The 19,740-nt window shown below is 42.2% G+C and overlaps 1 protein-coding gene across 2 annotated transcripts in view; it reads left to right on the plus strand.

Moving 5' to 3' along the window:
- The window catches only part of smurf2 (SMAD specific E3 ubiquitin protein ligase 2), a 52,106-nt gene that overhangs the window by 10,466 nt on the left and 21,900 nt on the right, over positions 1-19,740 (plus strand). For both annotated transcript variants that reach the window (XM_042392306.1, XM_042392307.1), the window contains 2 exons: positions 11,240-11,278; positions 14,848-14,956. In XM_042392306.1, the coding sequence (XP_042248240.1) occupies positions 11,240-11,278; positions 14,848-14,956 (148 nt within the window). The remainder of the gene's footprint in view (positions 1-11,239; positions 11,279-14,847; positions 14,957-19,740) is intronic.

Consider the following 19,740-nt stretch of genomic DNA (forward strand, 5'->3'; position numbering starts at 1 on the left):
TCTCAATGAGTCATCAGGCGTAATTCGTGTTGACAGTTACTGATGATGAACACATCACATATGGCATGAAGGCATAGCTGATTAAGTAGCTTCATCCTTTTTCTACCTGGACAGCCAGGTCCACCAGTCACTCCAGGGTCAGTCTATAACTACATCAGCCTTCGTCATACACATTTTCCATTCGAATGAATTCTGCAGACATTAGTAGATGGCTGTGCAGTGCTTTTATCTATGATTATGACGTGATTACTGTCCTGATTCTTAAAAGCGATCCTCTCAGTCCAACACATTCACTGGCAAAGCAGACAGTATAAAAGGAAAAATATGGCTGGGTGGTAATGATGTAACTCTGCTCCCAGTTGAAATTGTGAAATCATTCTTAGAAACCAAAACTCCCCAGGACTGGGAGGAGGAGGGGGTGTGGGGGGGAGGGGGGGGGATGAAGTGGAGAAGCAAAGCAGTACTTCTGGCTCCAGACTGGGCAGTGGTGGTCCTCAACTTCTGTTAAACAGGTTGGTACTATCCACCCTCTCCGCTGCAGCTCGGTCCAGGCCTTTCCTCTATTCTCCTCCATTACATCAGAGAGGGCAAAGGAGCCAAGAAGCTAGAAGAGCCGTGCAGCCACTCAAAACAGCTCGGGTCCCAGCCAACAGCAGTGCAAGCTTGCAGAAGCCTGAGCTGTGCTGCGCTCTGCTTTGCTCACTGTTTTGACTTCTCACTATAGCTGCAGCGGTGATGGCACTGTGGAAGACTTTACTCGCCTGGATGACTCCCTGTTAGGCACGTTGTATCACACAGAGTGGAAAGAGAGAGTGATGTACTATGCAGGACTAACAGGAATGCCACTAAAAATTGCCATTGTGGCATGGTTTCCCACTATTTGGAGCCGAAAATAGTTGGGGTGGACTCCTCTATTATGCAATTACAGTGGACTGTATCACGGAGGGAAAAGGTGACGTGAGATGGATGAAATGTTCTCACACTAAGAATGTTGCCAGTCTCTTTCCTTTCACGTGTGTATGTGTGTGGTGAGTTTCCTCATGTAGTCAAACAGGTTTTTGCAAAGGAAGATAAGCGCTTCACTCGCCTCCGTGGATTTGTTAGAATTGTGCATCTTTGTATCTGTACTTTTTGTTTTTGTTTAAAGACTGGTTTTGTTAGTAAGCAGTCTCTGTTCAACAACACTGAAGGCAGTTAGTGTTTCTCACGGGTTGTCAGTTTACCGTCATGGTAACATTTCATGTGTTTCATATGATTTTGTTTTATAAGCTTGTCTTCGGATTTTGTCGCAACAGATGCACCACTAAACAAGAGCCCAGATGCCTCGTATCATAGACACAATGAATGATGTCGTTGTCGAACAGATATCACTGTAGTAGTGACAGTCCTGCTTCACTTAGCAGCATTCAATCTTGTAAGAAAACTCTTATTGTTACAACTGCCAGCTTTATACATCATGACACCTAAAATTAATTCAAAACCAAACTTAACTTCCTGGCTAGTTATTTATCTTGGCCGGTTGCCCAGATATTAACAATGTGTAATAATCACTGGGCTTTGATGCCGCACCATTCTCTAACTGCTGCATGTCGTCTACAGTACACAAAATACCACCTGGCAGAACAGGTCTGCGCTTCCTCCGAGTGTCCCAGCGTGTTTCACGAGATCTCTCATCCCTTTTCCAGCAGGTGCTGAGTGTGATGAATAATGATATATGGCTCCTCTTAGTCATGGCCTTTTATCCTTTTATGAAGAGAAGCTATGGGGGATATATTATGTCTCCTGTCTTTTTTTCTGATTCCACTGTTTTTTTTACGCTTCTGGTCACAGTGATTTTGTGCAACAGATGTCCCCAGACGTCCTTTCCTCAAGTGTGTAACAGGAGTCCTGGGAATCTAAATTTTCTGTGTTTGCTTTGCGGTATTTAATTCACGTCACAGAGACTATGAGTTCCTTAATACGTTTGACTGCTGGTTTCCTCTCCACTCCTCAATTGTTGACAAGATTGTTCTTTCCCCTCTGTGCTCAGGGCACGTGCTAGATGGAGAAGGAGCATGTCTTTGAATGCCTCCATAATTTTTTGAAACTTGGAAAGTGGGGATCAAGATCTTTTTCCCCTCATTTTTTTTTGAAGTGTTCCTCTCTGTTTTCCTCTCAGTATAAAATGATGCAGGGGGAGATTTTGTTACTCTTTTTCCTTCCTAATTTCAAATCTTGGAAATTGAAGGTCTGTTTAGAGGTATTAGAAGATTTTCCTGGCAGTTAGTAGTTCCATGATCACTCTGGTACCAATGACTCTAATATCTGTATTATGTCACCAGAAGAAGTCTTATCAGATTTGCGTATTTACATAAGTGGATTTGTGAAGATATAAAAACCTGCCAAAGCTGGGATATTTCCCATTGCCTACAAGTCAGTTTCCCTTAACCACATTTCCACAGTTAGCCTGCACCCCGTGAAGAGCTGGACTGAGTTCCTGAAATTCTACCCTGCTTCCTCACTCTATTCTGCCTGTCTGCAGTTAAGGGCTGAAGTTAAGTGGTGTAGCCAGGTCTTTAAAAAGTAACCCACTTTTGTCATGAACAGGGCAGCACTCAATGCACTCAGTGATGGGTGGTGTGGTTGCCTCTGTGGCAAATGTACTGGCCTACACCATAAAGCAACCCTTTTTTAGAGGCTGATTGACTGGTATCAGCTTTTGAGAGATGATGAGGGTGTTGCTGCACTTCCACATGCTTATATTACGGTTGACATGAGTCCGAAAATGGAAGTAGACATTAAATAATTTAGAATTTTCAGTTTGTCTAAATAATAATTTTTTTTGGTTGTGACTATGGCGCGTAGTAGCTCTTGTCACTTTTCAGTCGCTCATTTGGTTCAGTTAAAAATGAATTTGGACTTATTCCCATTGAACTGTGCCTCATTTCCTTCCTATGTCAGACTGAATGCCTGCATGTCTGTGCAGTTGCCCTGCATGGAAGCTCCAGCACCCAACCAATATCAGTCTCCCTCCACTGCAGGCCCAGTGATAGGGGGTTTACAGAGGCACCGTTCAAAACCAAACATTACCCAACATACTGTCATAGGAGATTGATTAGGCGATGGTTCAGAGATTAGCAAGAGACAGATAAAGAACAGGTTCACTAGCACAACCATCCGCACTTGTCAGTCACAACTCACCCTCTCAGTTTTTCTCCCTCCCTTTAAGTTTTAAGTCCCACAGAGGTTAGGGAGGAGTGGAAAGGGGAAAAGGAAGCCTTTTGTTTATAGAAGAACAATGCTGCGCATGAGAGTGCACGGTCCTGGGCCTGGAGTCAAAACAGGGTAGACAGACAAACAGGCAGACAGGCAGAGGAAAGGTTGGGGGTTGGGAGAGCGTGGAGGAGGTGGGAGAGTACTGTTCCCTGAAGATGTGTCAGACTGTCTGGCGGGTTGGGTCAGTGCACTGGACTGGAGGAACCAGGTGGACAGGAAGGGAGGTTCAGAATGGGGTCAACCTGAGCTAGTGGGCCTGAAGAGATTTGTTTAGGTTCACACACAGTCATGATTCCACGCAGCCAGAGGAACGGCTGATATTTTGAAATGTCTCCCCCTCTCCCTCTTCCTCTTATTAGGCTGTGTTTCCAGACAGTTTTGACTCTGGACAGGGATGGGAATGGTGGAATATTACCAGGAGGTTGTCTCTGTTCCCACACCCCCATTTCCTCCCCCTCATAGGCTCCAGTGTAATGGTTAACCGCAGAGCAACAGACTAGAGGCAGTGTGAACCCTCTTTTTCCCCCACAGTGCTCTTTTCTTTTCCCATGCTTCCTTGTGTTTGTGTGTGTGAATGTGACTTTTGGTGTAGACTCAGCTTATATGTCACTTCACAGCAGATGAAAGTGGATTCCCAGCTGAAGCGTCATCCTTCCATCTCGTCTTGACCAGTGATTGCTGCCATGGTGACGCCCCCCCCCCCCCCCCCCCCCCCCCCTCCTCCTCTCCCTCCCCTAGACGTCACGTGACCTTTCCTTCCCCAGGTGTTTGGCTTGCGTCTGGCGGAGTTCATTGATTCGCCTGCACAGTAGGGCTCTTTGTGTGCCAGCCTGGGAGAAACTCGGCCCATCCTCTCCCCACAGGTGGAACTTTAACTTCACCCCAAGGTCTCGGTCTCTGCCTACAGGGAGCTGCTGTTACCACTCGGAGGAATTGATTTTTATTAAGAGATGGGCCGGCTATAAAAGGGAGCTAAATCCAAGCTGATAATCAGTTGTGTGTGATGTTTGTTTAGCTTTCCCCGCTGTCCTCGGGGAAGCAGCCCTGTTTGGGTGGTAATGTGGAAAGCCATTATGTGACTAATAAGCTGCAGTCAGCCGAGCAGCCACCAAGAGCATACACATGACACCCCTGCTCCCTATGTGAGCCACCAGGTTTTATTTCCACTTAGTCACTGACGAATTTGCCAAGTACTTTTTCCTCCCAGTGGTGGTGTGTGAAGATGTAGGTAGTTGTTAGGTGATGTTGCGTTTTTTTTTAACAGTGCCTTGATGTGTTTCAGCCTTTTGTGTGGGTGAGCCTGACTGCCTCAGCCTGCCATCACTTCCTCACATTCCTTACCCTTCTTCTGCGGTCTTTTTAAAATAACAATGCTCAGTAAAAGTGAAGTGGGCCTTAAGCCTAAAAGGTTTTGGTCATTTATCAGATGGCGGGAATTGTGTGTGTGTCTGTGCGATCCCTGTTCCCGCTCAAAAGTGTTGCGTGGAAGATATCGTGAGCAGGCTTGAGGAGCAATATGGTAAATTTATTACTCAGTGACGAATTCAAATACCTGTGTGTTTGAATAGTTGATGGCCTTAAACAAAACCAGCTGGCAATGAAAAACTGAATGCTGGCTTGTCAAACCCATCAAAAGTCCATTTGGGTCTAAATTATGGCTGTAAACAGCATTAGGGGAAAATGCCCCTAATGCTGTTTTCTTTGTGTATTGTCATTTTAAAAGTTTTGATTATCGTGAATATCTCAGTGGTGCTCATCCTGTCTGTCTCTCTGCAGTCCTTTTCTGTCTCTGTCTTTCCCCAACCCCCGCCTGCCCCCCACCCCCCCACCCCCCACCCTTCTGCCTCAGCCCCATCAGTCAGCGCTGCAGTCCCTGGCTGTGTGAGGCAGTGCGACCGGAATGAGAAACACAGGCGACACAGAGAAACCCTTCTCTCAGCTTTGCCTTGATACTTGCCGTCGCTATGACGACAGAGGATTTTAGATGGGCCCGAGATGCGAAGGGTTATTTGATGCTTTTCCGGAGTCTGTGTCTGCGTGTTTTTGTGACAGAGAAGGAGAATGGTAAAGACCGTCAAGGAATGTAATGATATAGTCATCTTGCGGTTTAGTACAATATATGATGCAGACTTCACTGCTCATGATAAACAGCACATTGTGACAGCACCAGATTTCTTACTACTTCGTCTGAATTTATGCTTTGAATGCTTTAACTGTTTAAAGACAATTTAACAGTTTTTCATTTTTATCATATATCTTGTTGCAAAATGCAAATAATGAATATATATATGAAGTAAATCTGAAGTGGAAAATAAAACTGCTAGGTAATAATGTTATCATCTTTAAGCCAATGTCAGAACTTTGCATTTCTCAACTACTTAGACATGTTCAGAGAAACAGTTTTTATATTTCCCACAAAGGACAAGCACATAACTGTCAAAAATCCATAAGATTTAGTTGCTATAGCAGTCCATTTTTGGGTTTATGATGCATATTGCCACATTTTGTGTTTGTGAAATATCGTGCTATAATATATTGTTGCACCCCTGTGATTGTCTCTCCAAAGTAATGGTGCAACGGTCATTGTGTACAGGCCAGGAGAGAGGCAAAGTGTATATTATCACCCCACCCGCCACACCTTGAAAGAGCCCTTAAAAATTAATTCTGTGTATTTTGTCACTGAATCAAGTGTTTTATAGAGGCTAGATCTGCAGCTCTGATTCTGGCGCTGCAGTTGTCCTGTCTAACCCCTCACACCATATTAATCCTGGCAACCGGCTACATTATTTGGTCGAAATTGCCACTCCCTGAAAACAGTGTTCTGCTCATTGCAGCCATGGAAGAGAAATGATGTGAATGTAGCTGGCGTCTGAAATGAGATTTTAATGTTTCTAGTTTTCCCATCATTTTTTTTTTTTTTTTATTCTTAGGGCTGTTTGTGTGTGTGTGTGTGTCTCACATTGTGAGATTGACTGTGTATGCGTGCTGACGTATGTGTCTCTCTTCCATCTTTAAGAACGAGGAGAGAGAGCACATAATTATATTTGTCAGTGTGTGAGAATGAGAGAGCCCGTCCAGGGTGACCAATAAAACAACTGATTTACGACACTGCTCTGTAGGTGCAAGCTCTCCCACTTCCTTTTCTTGGGGAAGGCTTCTGTCGTCACGACCCCATTTCCCATAACGGCATAAATTTTGGGAGATTTCAGTGCGCTGGCGGGTAAAGAGGCGCTGCCATTTCTCTTAATGCCATTATATAAAGCTTTTTCATTGGGAAAGAAAATGTAATGACTTTCCGTACATGTTGGGTCATTTAGCTGCTTATGATGTATTTCTCCAAGGAGTTTAACATTACTGAAGTTCTCCGCTGAAATCTGCCAAACACATTGCCCACTTATGAACTTAAAATAATGGCATGAAAATAAATATTTTTGTGCCACTGAATTTAATTTTTCACATCATTGGATGAAAACATTAAGCCTCTTCTTTCATTGTTTCCCTCCTTATGCTTTCCACTCTCCTGCCTGCCTGACCTACATTCAAATCCCCCTCGCTACTGCTCTTTCTTTTTATTTATTTGATTTCTTCTCACAAGAAATTCAGCTAAAATTAATCATCGTCATTAGGGACTTTTGCAAGCTGTAGGTGTGTTAGAAATTCAGATTTATGCACACAAAGAGGGAAGAGGTTTGTCAGAGAGAAGCTCCATCAAATATAAATGAGGCCAATTCTGCCACAGAGACAGCGACACGACAGCTTGAACCAAGGGTCCCAAAAACCCAGCCCACCCCTCATGTTAGAGATCTGAGTCCCCGACACTCCCAGCATCAATCACTCTACCTCAGAAAGAGAGCAAGAAAGACTGAGACTTTGCTGGTACTCTCAGTGAAGCCCTCAGCTTTACTAAAGGAAGTAGTTTGGCTTTTGATCCTTGTTTTCCTTGTATTTGGGTGTGTGGACTGGGTAGTCCCACATTTTCTCTTATTAATGGAAGTTCGGGAGTAAAAAGAGAAGCCCTTACAGTGCCTTAAAGATATGAGACGTTGTGTTATTTGGCTCGGCAACATCAGACATATTTACAGGGAGATTAAGTTATAAAAGTTAGTTTGCTGCAAACAACTAAAGAGCTGAAGAACTAGCATCCTTCATACATGGACTGTGTCTTGAAGTAGCGGACATTGTTCCTCAAGCAAATTGCAATTTTTGACAAGTAAATTTACTTTTGCTACATAAATTATGTCAGCTACCTTTTGCAATTTACTTCAATGCTACTGTGGGTTTTGTGTGCATATATGCTCACACAAATTGTCATCTAGTCTACACGTCCTTTAGAGGATTTGAAGGACACGTAGGCTAGATGAGGAGAGTATCTCTTCTTAGACGTTAGTGTAGAGTCATAACCTGATGAGGATGTTTATCTCAGACAGATTTGTCATACTACTACTTCTACTGGATTGCAGATAATCATGTTTAGATGTATGTAAAATTGTCTGTGTCTATAAAATAAAGCTTCACTTATGTACATCATCATTACATTTTATAATGACGGTGTTTTGTCGGATAGTTTTCGTCAGGGTGTAATGAGAGCTATATTCTGATGGTTGGATTCCACCGCGTCCTGATTTCTGTCCTTGCACTCTCCTTCTCGCTGCTCTGCAGTCTCAGACTCCTAATTGGCCTCCCTGCTAGTATTGTCTCCCTGCGTCTACCATTCCAGCGGTTTTCTCTCCATTTTCTGTTTTCAGCTGTAATTCGGCCCCTTGTATGTTTGTATAAGAAGCCTATAGGTCTAATTGTAGTGTTGCCTTCCTGCCGTGTGGCTAGCTGAGGACTGCATATGTACTCAAAGGAGGGTCTGCAGGTTTTCCCTCGGCTTAGCTTGGTTTAGGCTGAGCTGGCCATTGTGTAGGCTATTTCGTGTCTTGCCATGCCCTGCAGTCGGTCTCATTTTGTCTTTGTTGTCATTTCTGTATTCCTGTCTGGACTTTGAATGTAGGTTTTGCCGCCGCCTCGCTTTGCTTTAGAGTTGTATTTCCTAGTTGTTCACTATTCTTTCTCTTCAACTCATAGATTTACTGCATTGTGACTTCTAGACAGGGAGCATAGTGCTTGATTTTTTTTTTTCCCCCTCTGGAAACACCATCAAATCACTGTCAAGCTTTTCTTCACATTTTGTACATGTTGTCTGAGGCATGTGGGCAGAAGCATTGTGGCAACGCTTAAAACAGTCACCTGCTACCTCACTCTTTACGCCTTTTTCACCTCCCTGAAAGCATCCAAGTGGTGCACACACACACACGCATACACACTTATTCCTCTCTGACTGTTAATAATTAATTAGATGGCTAGAGTCGGAGTGGAGAGCGAGTTGTCTCAGGGGCCTGCGTGTGTGTGTGTGTGTGTGTGTGTGTGTGTGTGTGTGTGTGTGTGTGTGTGTGTCTCTATGTGCGTTATGTCACCTTATTGCGTCCTCATGGGGACCAAAGCCCGGTCATTTCTGAGGTCCTCGTTAAGGTTAGGGTTAGCCATGAATTGGTTATGGTTAAGGTTAGGGTAAGGGTTTGGGTTAGATTGTCCACAATGAATGGAAGTCAATGCAATGTCCTAACAAGGATAGCTGCGCAAACGTGTGTGTGTGTATGTGTGCGCACGCCTGTGTGTTCAGGAAGAGCGCGACCGAAAGCGATGCATACCAGATGTTTTAGAAATGAGGTGGGTTTCACTGGAACGTAACACATTCCCAGGGATGTTTGCGGAAAGAAATTCTTCCTCATCTGTCGAGCATGTTCTGCACCCCCCTCTCTCCCCAGGAGGGTATGCATCCAGTTTAGTCGTCTGTTTTCGCTCCTCCCTCTGTCTTTTAATGGGATTCTCGTCATTAAACCCTCAACCTCATGTGTTTGTGTGTCCCTTGTGCGCCAAAATTGTTTCAGCTCAGACCTCAAGTGTTTTAGGGTGATATTTGAGAATGTGTGGCATGAACTGGGGGGGACAGATGAATAGCTTAAGGCCTTTACACACTGGAGGCGTTTTTTTTACGTGCGATTAATTCACACTTCAATACATGTTTTCGAACTGTTTGTTTTTGGATGCTTTCACACAGAATGTGAATATTACGCAATGAAAAAGAAACAGAATTTTTTTTTTCGCAACGAGGTTGATTTTTCTGAGCTTTCGCATCGCAAATAAACGCATCAACCAATCACATTGTGCGGAATGGACGTCACATAATAACTCCTAATGACAACGGTGGACCTGTTAATTGTTTGTGTTTCTCATCACCTGGTTTTGTATGACAAAGGACATGGAGACCTCCTGCGTTTTTTTACACTCCGAGTTTACTTCTGTCATGTTTAGTGAAGCATAATCTGAGCGTTAACTCTGCCACTATGGGTTTGCCATTTGTCTTTCTGTATTAGCAAAGTAAAGCCTGAGCAATCTCACCTGCACATGAGGGTAGTGGGCAAGCCAGGCCAGAAAAGACTAGACTAGCAGATCTGGTGCATGACAGGTGTGAAATGGGCTCATATGGTCGCATGATGCCTGTCACATTGTCGCTGTCATCTTCAGACCAGTCTGCTTTTATATGAACATAACTGTGACCGTATTGGGTATCATTTTGGATGGGTGAAGATTTATGTAAAATTAATGGAGCAGGTGGTGCCTGATTATATTCCCAAAATATGGCGTTTTTAATATATATTCTAATCAATTTTAGTCTAGTTATAAGCTGAATTATTTCAGCCTTGCAGTCATATTTTAATTTGCATATTTTAAGGAACCTCACTGGCATTCTGCAAGAATACGAGTTGTAATGAATTAAAACATGATCTCCATTTACCAAAGAGGCACCTGCACGGTGTGAGCAACAGTAGCCAGTAACCATGTGAACAGGTCTTTACAACTAGAGAGGAAGTCAGCAGGTGGAGCAGCATCATATGCAGCATGTCATATGAACCGTATTGAACAAAATAATGAAATGATAGCGATGAGTTCATTGTGTTTCACTGAGGTCTTGCCTTGAATCCTTCCACTTGTTACTTCAAGTGTTGGCGAGTAGATGTTACAACTTTAACTGTATCAAATTCTGAAGCAGTGAATCTTTTTTGGCGCCATTTCTTCAAAATAGTTCAGCACTTTGGACAACTTTGTTTCCTCATTAGTAGCTGTGACGAAATATGAAACTATAGTCTCACTGTTGTAGGTTTTATCAAAGTATACATTACAGTTATACTGATTATTATCTCTTCCTTATTCAAGCCAGTAAAATAGCCACATCGATATTCAGACCAAACAGTGTCTGTGTTTCTTCATCACAGATGATAAGCTAAGCCAGAACTGTGTTTCCGTGTGCCTGACTCACTGGCTATAACTGTAACTCCAGACACCCAGGTGGTGACTGAGCTTCTTCATCCATCCACACACACACACACACACATCCACACGCACACACACACACACACACACACAGAGGAGGAGGGTGTAAGTGTCTCTGCCTCATCACCTCAGCAACAGCCTCCATGGCTCTCAGTCTTGATCAACAGGATCAATCTCTCCGCTGCAGGCAGGCTGGTCTGGGGAGAAGAAGTTGTTGGGAAATTGTTGTGCTATAAAGTGCAATCTAACTGAGGGAAAGATGGTTTGTGTAATCTGTATTTAAGTGGGTCCATGTTAGACTCATGGCTGTAATGCACTTGTTCTCAGCACAGTGCTTTGCTACTAGAACCCTGAACTAGACAAATGATTTCCTGCTGCTTACCCGTGCACATTCCTGCCACTTTTCTAACATATGCTTCTAAAGTGAAAACATAAAAAAAAACTGATAAGTAAGTAAATGAGCAGTTTCAGGCAAATTAGAGATTTATAATGACCTTTGTTTGTACTAAATCGTATAAAAGAATGTCAAACATATAACCCTGCTTTACTATTTGTGAGTTAGTGTTTACATTAAATTAACACTTGACTCTCTCTTTCTCTTTTTCAGTCCTTTGTGCCAAAAACCTGGTGAAGAAGGACTTCTTCCGTAAGTATCTGCCAGTCACTGCTGTTTATGATACACCTATATTTGCTTTTCAAACTCTGTTTGGTTTCCCCTTTTGTGGGTATATAATGCATATACTGTCAAGGTCTCTCGAGATGGAGAAATGTGGGTCACTTTGGTCTGATAAAATGCCTGCTGTTGGTTCGTGCTAGCCTTCAAAAACACTCAAGGATCTTACTTATTTAGTCATTTGAACAGATGTGGATTGTTTACTAACTATGTCCTTGGAAGTAGAAGAGTGTTGTCTACATAGTGCTCCATCACTCTAAACACAAAAATGCAGACTAAGACTCGAGTGTTATTCCTGGCATACTGTATCTATAATAAAGTTTGTCCCTTTAGACAATTGCTCCACGTAGGATACAATGTAAAACAGTGTTTCCCAAAGGATGAGAATTTACTTGTGGCGGTGGGTGGTGAGGTGTGTGACGGGCGGGTTCAGCAATAAACTAATCAAACAAAGGTTTATGATTAACAAAATTATAGAGTTCTTTGTAGGAAAATACAAAAAATTAAAAAACACTCCCTCTTTTTGGGAACATTTTTAGAGCTTTCGCCCACATCTTTTGGTTTGTTCAGACAGCCGATGTCTGTTTCTGACGTTCATTGAGCCTCTTGTTCAGGGTCCTTGCTTTTTCACTGATGTAGTCTCAGGAGGGTTGTCTTTAGAGCACCAGCAGAGATGTTAAGGTGTTGAATGGTTTGTGGTAAGTGCTGACTCCTTGAGACTTGAAGACTCTGGTTAGATGTTCTGACAGTTCAGCCATATAAGAAGTCCCGCTGTAGCTGTGTTTCAACCGCAGGAACTTTCCCCAGGGACTAAGAACCTTTTAAAGAACTCAGTTCCCCGACCTGCGTTTCCACCGGAGGCACCAGGGTCTAAATTAAGTTCCAGGGAGATTGTTTTACCCCCCAAAAAGTCCCTGCTGGGGGGGTAGTATTTTCCTAAAGTATAGGAACTTTGACGGCAGGGTTTGCAGGAATTACCATCGCTGATTGGTCAAACACACACAGCGCAGTTGATTCAACTTGTATACCACTTCATTCACAAAACAAGGAATTGCTCCAGTTTCAATTTAGGACGAGGGGAAAACATAAAAATTAAAGTTAGGCTTTGTTGTCAGCTTCCCTATTTGTTTTAAAAAAAAGAGGAGATAAAAAGAGAAAGAGCGCGACCAAGCTGAGAGCAGCAGCAGCGAGTGAGACAGAGACAGAGCGGCAGTAGCGAGAACATGGCCTGTGAATGAGAGAAATAAAATTTTATTTTCTGATTGTTTCACGGAGGTTACGTTCAAAAGCAAGAATAAATAACCATCAAACAGTCAGCAGATGATTTACTGTGGAAACACAAGCTATTGGTTTCCTCCTCTGTATTTCTCCTTCATTCATTACATCCAGATAATGCAGCAGTAAATACAAAGACAACAGGACAAATCTCTGTTGTTTTGAATTTGGACTTTGTCTACTTGGGCGGGCCGCCCAAGTTGAGCCTATGTATGAGAAACACTGAAAGATGATGGTCACAGTTCAGGTCACACTTGCTCTTAATGGTACAGTAGTTTGTAAAAGTGTTGACTGAGAGCTGAGTGCAAAACAGCATTAGTTAAGTCTTTATGTCCAAGATTAAAAAACAATTTTCCAACTTCAGTTTTGAAGAAAATTATACTCACTACCACATATTATTGCTATTTTATTAATGTGCAACACAATATGCAACGTAAAAAGCAAGGTATATCTATACAGCCTCTAAAATTGCGAAACTAAAATACAGTCAATAAAATGCCCTTTTGTGCAACCTTTTGCATGAACTAGCCTGTTCATTTTCTCCTCCAAAGTCCTGATAACTGCTTGGGTAGGTGTTTATAGTGTTGTGACTGTTTTGGTGTGTTTGGGTCAGGCTGTCATGGTGAATGAGCATGTAAAGGTCCTCTGCTCACTCAGGTGGTTTCTGTGGTGCCCATTCCTGCCATTCCAACGCTCAGGAGCTGAGCAAACATTCAGTCAGGGAGTTGGTGGAGAGCAGCGCTGAAACCATATATAAAAATGTCTGTACGAGTCACTGTGTGTGAACTAAATCCATATGGTGCTTGGCCATTTTTGTCGTTATGCACATGTTGTGTTTGTGCATGCTTCAACAACATCAACACCTTTCTAGCAGAAAGGAAAATGCCACACACAGGTCCCACCTATCAGTTACAGACCTTAATGATTTGCATGATTAATTAATCTCAAGTAATTTTTGGAGAAATTAATCATTCGGTGAATAAATGTTTAAAATAACAAAAACCGTGTAATCACAAATCATCAGAGGCCAAGCTGATTTTGTATTCTGCTTCCAATAAAACAGAGAAAAGCAAGCAGGCTCACACAATATTGCAACCAACACATGCGTTACAACCAGCAAACATTTGGTGTTTTGTCCTGATAAATGACTAATCAATTAGTCACATAAAAATCAAGCAATTTGTTTGGTGAGTGATTATTTTAATCTGCTGATTTTTTCAATATATGCAGCTGTGTTTTTGTCACCAAAGGACACCATTTGGCATAAAAAAACAAAGTTTGTGGAAGTAAATAATGAGTAATCTGTGACTAATCTGGACTGGTCCCATAACGGAGGTGTTGTAGACACCACAGCATCTGTGTCAGTTGTATTTACCAGCTTCTGTCATGTAGCAGGGGTGTTGGGTGAACACAAAATTCACGGTTAGGTATGTACCTCGGTTTTGGGGTCACGGTTTGGGTTTTTTTTCCGGCAGAAAAAAAAGAAAGGAAGAAAATAATATTTTGGTCCTTTATTTTGAAAAATGTAAACATCCAACAATGGCTCATTGGCCAAAACTATTACTATAACAGTTTAGTTGTGCTGCAGTGGAAAAGGAGAACAAACCTTGTGCTTCCTGCGAGTTAGGACACCTGCTGACAGCTGTATTATGCTGATTTATGGTCACTCAGAACCGGTTCTTACGGCGTGTTGTCCGACCGCGTCGGAAATCAAATGTGTTTATAGTTGTTCCGAACAGCTTCGCTCAAAGGCGGAGTGAAAAGCCAACTGTCACAGAGGGGGGAGGGGGACAAGGAGACACAAAATCATTTAAATATGGAGATAACGGTGCATATTTTAATAATAACGTCAGCAGCGACACTACATGAGCATGGGTAACCAGGGTAACCAGAGTAACTTGGCTAAGCTGGTGAGCATACATCTATGAGCATGTTACCCGCATGCTACAGCTAAGTGGTGCACTGCCAAAACGTTCCAGGGAACTCAAGCACAAGAAATATCGTTCTGCACGTCAGAGTAATTTGATTATTAAAGTATTTTGACAGTAATTGTTTGGGTCAGGGAGCATATCCAACCAAGAAAAGTCGCATACTGGACCGAATATCCTTTACTGAATGGTTCTGGATGAATACAGGAACCGTTATATCCCTAGTAGCGAGCTAACATCGCTGTGTAGTGTTGTCATTTGTGTCTTGTTAAACTGTTAATCTGGTCAATGTGGCTGAAGCTGAGTGTGGTGTTGTTCTGTTTTCTTCTCTCCCTGCAGGCCTCCCTGATCCCTTCGCTAAGGTAGTTGTGGACGGTTCAGGGCAATGCCACTCTACAGACACTGTGAGGAATACACTTGACCCCAAGTGGAATCAACACTATGACCTGTGAGTACCAGAGCATTTTCATGACACGTTTTCAACATCTGTTTTCAAAGACAAAAAAAAATCACATTTTTTCGTGGTTTATTTGAAGACCTCCCACCTTCACATACCTAAGGATTTAATCTGATTACAAACAGCAGTTTGAGGCCCTGTTTGGGCTATTACAATGTCTCACAATTTTTATGTCTTTCTTTATTTAACCTTGATAAATGAGAACACTGAGAAGTGTCAGACTTGGCCATTAACAAGACTTGAACAGTAACAGATGTAAACAGCCCTTGCATCTGGCGTCTCACTTATCTATATACACTGTAATGACACAACCCCTTTAGTGCCAGCAAACAGTCTAAAAATGTCTCTCGGAACAGTATTTAAAGCACAGAAAAGGAGGAGGCGTCTCCAATAGTATTTTCTTCCATTGACTGAAACACGTGCATGTCTTGTTGTACCCTGATTGCCTTTCCCAAAGATGGTTTGTCCTGTGAAAGTAACCTGGAAAAAAGCAGAGACAGAGCGCGTGAGTGAAAATGTGAGAGTGAAAGTTTCCAGTATTCGCCCGGTGTTTATCCAACTGTCATGCGTAGCCAACAGCAAGAGGAAGCACATGTCTCCGTTTGTTTGGTTGCTCGGGATACAGGACCCTCTCTGTACATGGCTGTTAAATTAGCTGTTTATGTCACATTTGACAAGAGGGAAAAAAGTCACGCGCACGTATTGCACACCTTGAAGAGTACAATTGGAATGATGGAGAAGAGATGACAGACTCGTTGCTCAATTTGTCTGGAGAACCTGCAGACGTAGCTGACTGGAGTTTGTGACAATTACTTGTGTTTCTGTGCCAGATATAAGTTTAACATCACTATACCCCTTTTACTGTCTGTCAGTGTTAATTGTCACGGCCAGCAGGACTCCCAGGTGGTGTGTTGGAGGAGAGAGGTTTTAATTGACAGAGAGCAGCCTAGCTAGCTGTCTGGCTGGCTCACACTTATTAAAATAGGGCCTGCAACACCTGGTGTTCCAAATACAGCCGAGTGCATTAAAGCTGTTGGCAGTGACTCTTTTTTTCCATCTGTTGTATGTGCTCATGTGAGGGTGTAGAAATCCTGTGTAAGTGTGCCTAAGCGTGTGTGTCAAGGGCCTCATTGGTCAGCCTCAGCCAGCAAACTGGCCCGTGAACTGTGACCCTTCAGCATTGTTGCAGGATGTGGCCGGCATGCCAAGGATAGCAGGCACCGTCTGTCTGGCTGCTTACCTCTCATGCTCCTTCTGCCTGCACCAAGTTTGTAAAAGAGATAATCACTAGGAACTACAAGGCTGACGTTAAGGAAACATTAGCATAACAACCACTCCTGTTTGTAGAGGACAAGGGCAGAGTAATTATTAATTATGTAATGTTTTTTTTAGAGGACCTTAATCTTTATATCGAGTGTCATGAAGTGTTTTCGAGCATTTTCAGAGCCTCCTGTTAGTGCACACTCAGTCACATTCGGTTAATTAGGAATCCTAATTTAAAAACACATGTGCGATGTTAAGTGCCCAGTCTAGACTCACATCCAAGCTGAATTTCTGTGGAAGCACTCAGTTAAACAGCACCGTCATCAATGGCTTTATAAGACCCTGAGTACCGCTGTTACTATGTTGTATAATTAGGGCGACAGGAAAACTAAGTGTCACTAATATCACTTCAAAATGTTTACAAATATCCACGATGGTGATAAATAAATGTGAAATGTCAATACGTCGTCCAACTGTACTGATCATTTTGAACTGCTTTCATTGAATGAATGTGATCACTTAGCCTTTTCACATCGGTGATTACAGTTTATTTTAATCTTTCTTGGGTTTTTTTTGTTTTTAATGGCATCAGAAAACAGATTTAGTTCATGTATTGAAATATCTTCAATCAATCAATTTCAGAGCAATTGCAGGTTCTATTTCTGCATTTTGAATAGTAGTGGGCCTACCATTCTATTACATTTGTATCTCAAATTGTGACTTAGTGTTGCTGTAATGTAAGGCTTTTCTTTCACTTTGACCATTTGTTCTTGGCAGTAATTTGATGCAGGAAAAAGCAACTAAACACAGTTCCAAAGATGCCTCTTGTATGAATACAGTCTGCCAAATAAAAGGATGTATTTAGAAAGCACATCTGACTCTTTAAATCTGCTGCTTTCTCCTTTCTTTATTGCAATTTTCCCATTGTCTCTTGGGCGGTATGTGTGTTATTGGCTATGACTGGTATTAAAAATCTTAGCCAGACTAATGAATTTTATTACATGGAGGGTGATCCAGATGACTGGGGTTTGGTTATAATACTTCCCTCCCGTCACGTCTGTCTGACATAGCAGCTCTCTCACATCGCACCCCAGACAGGCATTTGGCATTGACTCAAAATGTCCAGACGTCTTACTCACAGCCCCATTGTTTCATATCCTTTTTGGTAAGCAGCATGATAATTACACTGGGATGTAGTACTGCGAATTGTACAGATGATTAGTTTGAAGCTGAAGGAGGGAGCCCACCCGAGCTGATGTGCCACAACAGGTTCACATGGTGCAATTTTTTATCACACCCTGGTCTCGTCTGACATATGCAGAGGAGAGAGGAGAGGAGTACTAATGCACTGAGGGAGAAAAATACAGATCTCTCATTCCCAAAACATCTTTTACTGTGTCTGTACGATATAATTACCTGATGATAAAGTCCTTTACTGGCACAAGGGCCAAAGAAATTTTCACGTTGTTGTTTTTGTTATCTTTCAATCTTTGAACATAGATTGAATGATACCTCTTACTATGTGATGTTGTTCTCTCCATATTAGTGAAATCATATCTCACGATGCTTCATGCCTACTGCTGGGGGGTTCAGGGGAATTGATTCTAAGATGCATCCCTTTGATTCTGTACCAATTCACAAATGTCAAAAATCGATTTTCTAAATGTTCGTTAATAACATGATGTCGACGGAACGAAAAGGCGAAACTCAACTGCGAGGACAGCGCAACACCTAGACAGTCTACATCACACACACGCTAGAGTTCATCCTCACAAAAGGCAGTGGCTGCAGGCTTATTTAGATTTAATGAGTAAATAATTACCTTTACAAGATGAACATGGAGTACATTGTGAACTTTCATGCCGTCACTCAGAGACTAACGTTAGTGGAGCAGAGCAGCGAACTCCAGCAGTAACAGATGAGACCAGCTGACCGACACACACTGCAGCATTAAACAACTTAAACCAACTCTGAGGTGAAGAAAATAACTCGGTGCTCAGTCTGTTTCACCTCAAAAATCCAGCGCCCACTCAGCGTGTTGGACAGCAATGGTTTTCCCTGGAGCTAACGCTGCAGCAGAGAGGCTGCTCTCCACTGCTGGAGAGATGACATTAATAACACGGTGGAGCACTCCCCCTCATTTTGATATTCTCATACAGTCAGGACAGTGTCATTCATTCATTAATGTAGTTAACTTTTTAAAATAAAAAGGCTGTGGACCGTTTATCTTATCTGCCAGTTCTGTTTCATATTGTATTTCAGTGGACTAAGTACACTAGTGAATGATTCAGCAAACAGTATACTGGAGCAAGAGACTGCAAATAGGCCCCCCTTTCCTATTCATTGAGTCAAGAATCAATTCTCAATTAAATCGAACACCAAAGAATCAGAATTGAAGCGAATCGTGAGATTCCCAAAGATTTCCACCCCTACCTACTACTATGTAATTTATTCACAACTTCTTCAATCACAGTTATAATTCTTCAGATTTCAGTTGTGGTTACTGCTGATATTAGCAAGTTAAAACACTCATTGAGCAGCTAATTTGTCAGAAATACAACAAAATGCCAAAAATGAAAGATTGATGTCGGCACTAACCTCATGTCTATGAAGGCAATGTGAATCTAGCATGGGACTGCTGGACTCCGACACTTACAATAAAAATACTATATAGAGATTTAATTACTGAATGTAGTACATTGAATGGATTTTGCTGAAAAATAATGATCATAAGTAGTATCAAAGATAGAGTGATTTCATGAACATCTTAACGATTATGGGTTTAAAACTAGAGGAGTCGGTGAAGGTAGCAATCAAAGTGATTTTACACATGCAGTATGTCACATGTTGTATGTTTACAGTATTATTTCTGAATGTCACATTAACTGCTTCAAAATAGTTTACTAAGATGCAAACAAGCCTCTAATATTACAACTCTCCACATCTTACATTATGACTGACTGTTTAAACCCAATTACATCTTCAGTCAAGCTGGTTTATTCAAACTAGTCAGATTTAGTTTTTACCTTTGTTTTGTTTTTGTTTTTTTTAATGTTGTATCAGTAAACACCGTCTAAACCAAAAGGGGCTCGAGAGCTGAAAGCTTGGTCATAGCCTAATTTAAAAAGACATTTAGTAGGACAAATGTAGACACTTTTTCCACAGACTACAATGTGACATTGTTTCCAAGCGCCTGTCAGACAAAGTATTTTCATAGTTGCAGTTCTTCTACTCATCCGGTCGCCGTAACTAAAATTTGATGTCGTCTCCACACTGTTTCTCTCTTCCCTCAGGCCTTTGTCTCCTTCCCCCCTCAAATCTCAGATGGGCTGCCGTGAACATTGAAAACAATCACGTCTCATACTCAGATACTCTGGTCGGATTCACACATTCACGTACGCTGGATGGAAAATCCCTCTCAGCCACCTCACTTCCTCTTCCTCTTCCTCTTTTGTTTCCTCTTCTGCCGCCTTGTCCCAGTGCTGTCTTGACAAGGAGACTTAGTGGTAGCC

Source organism: Thunnus maccoyii, chromosome 18 (genome assembly GCF_910596095.1).
Source record: "Thunnus maccoyii chromosome 18, fThuMac1.1, whole genome shotgun sequence".
NCBI classification, from domain to species: Eukaryota; Metazoa; Chordata; class Actinopteri; order Scombriformes; family Scombridae; genus Thunnus; species Thunnus maccoyii.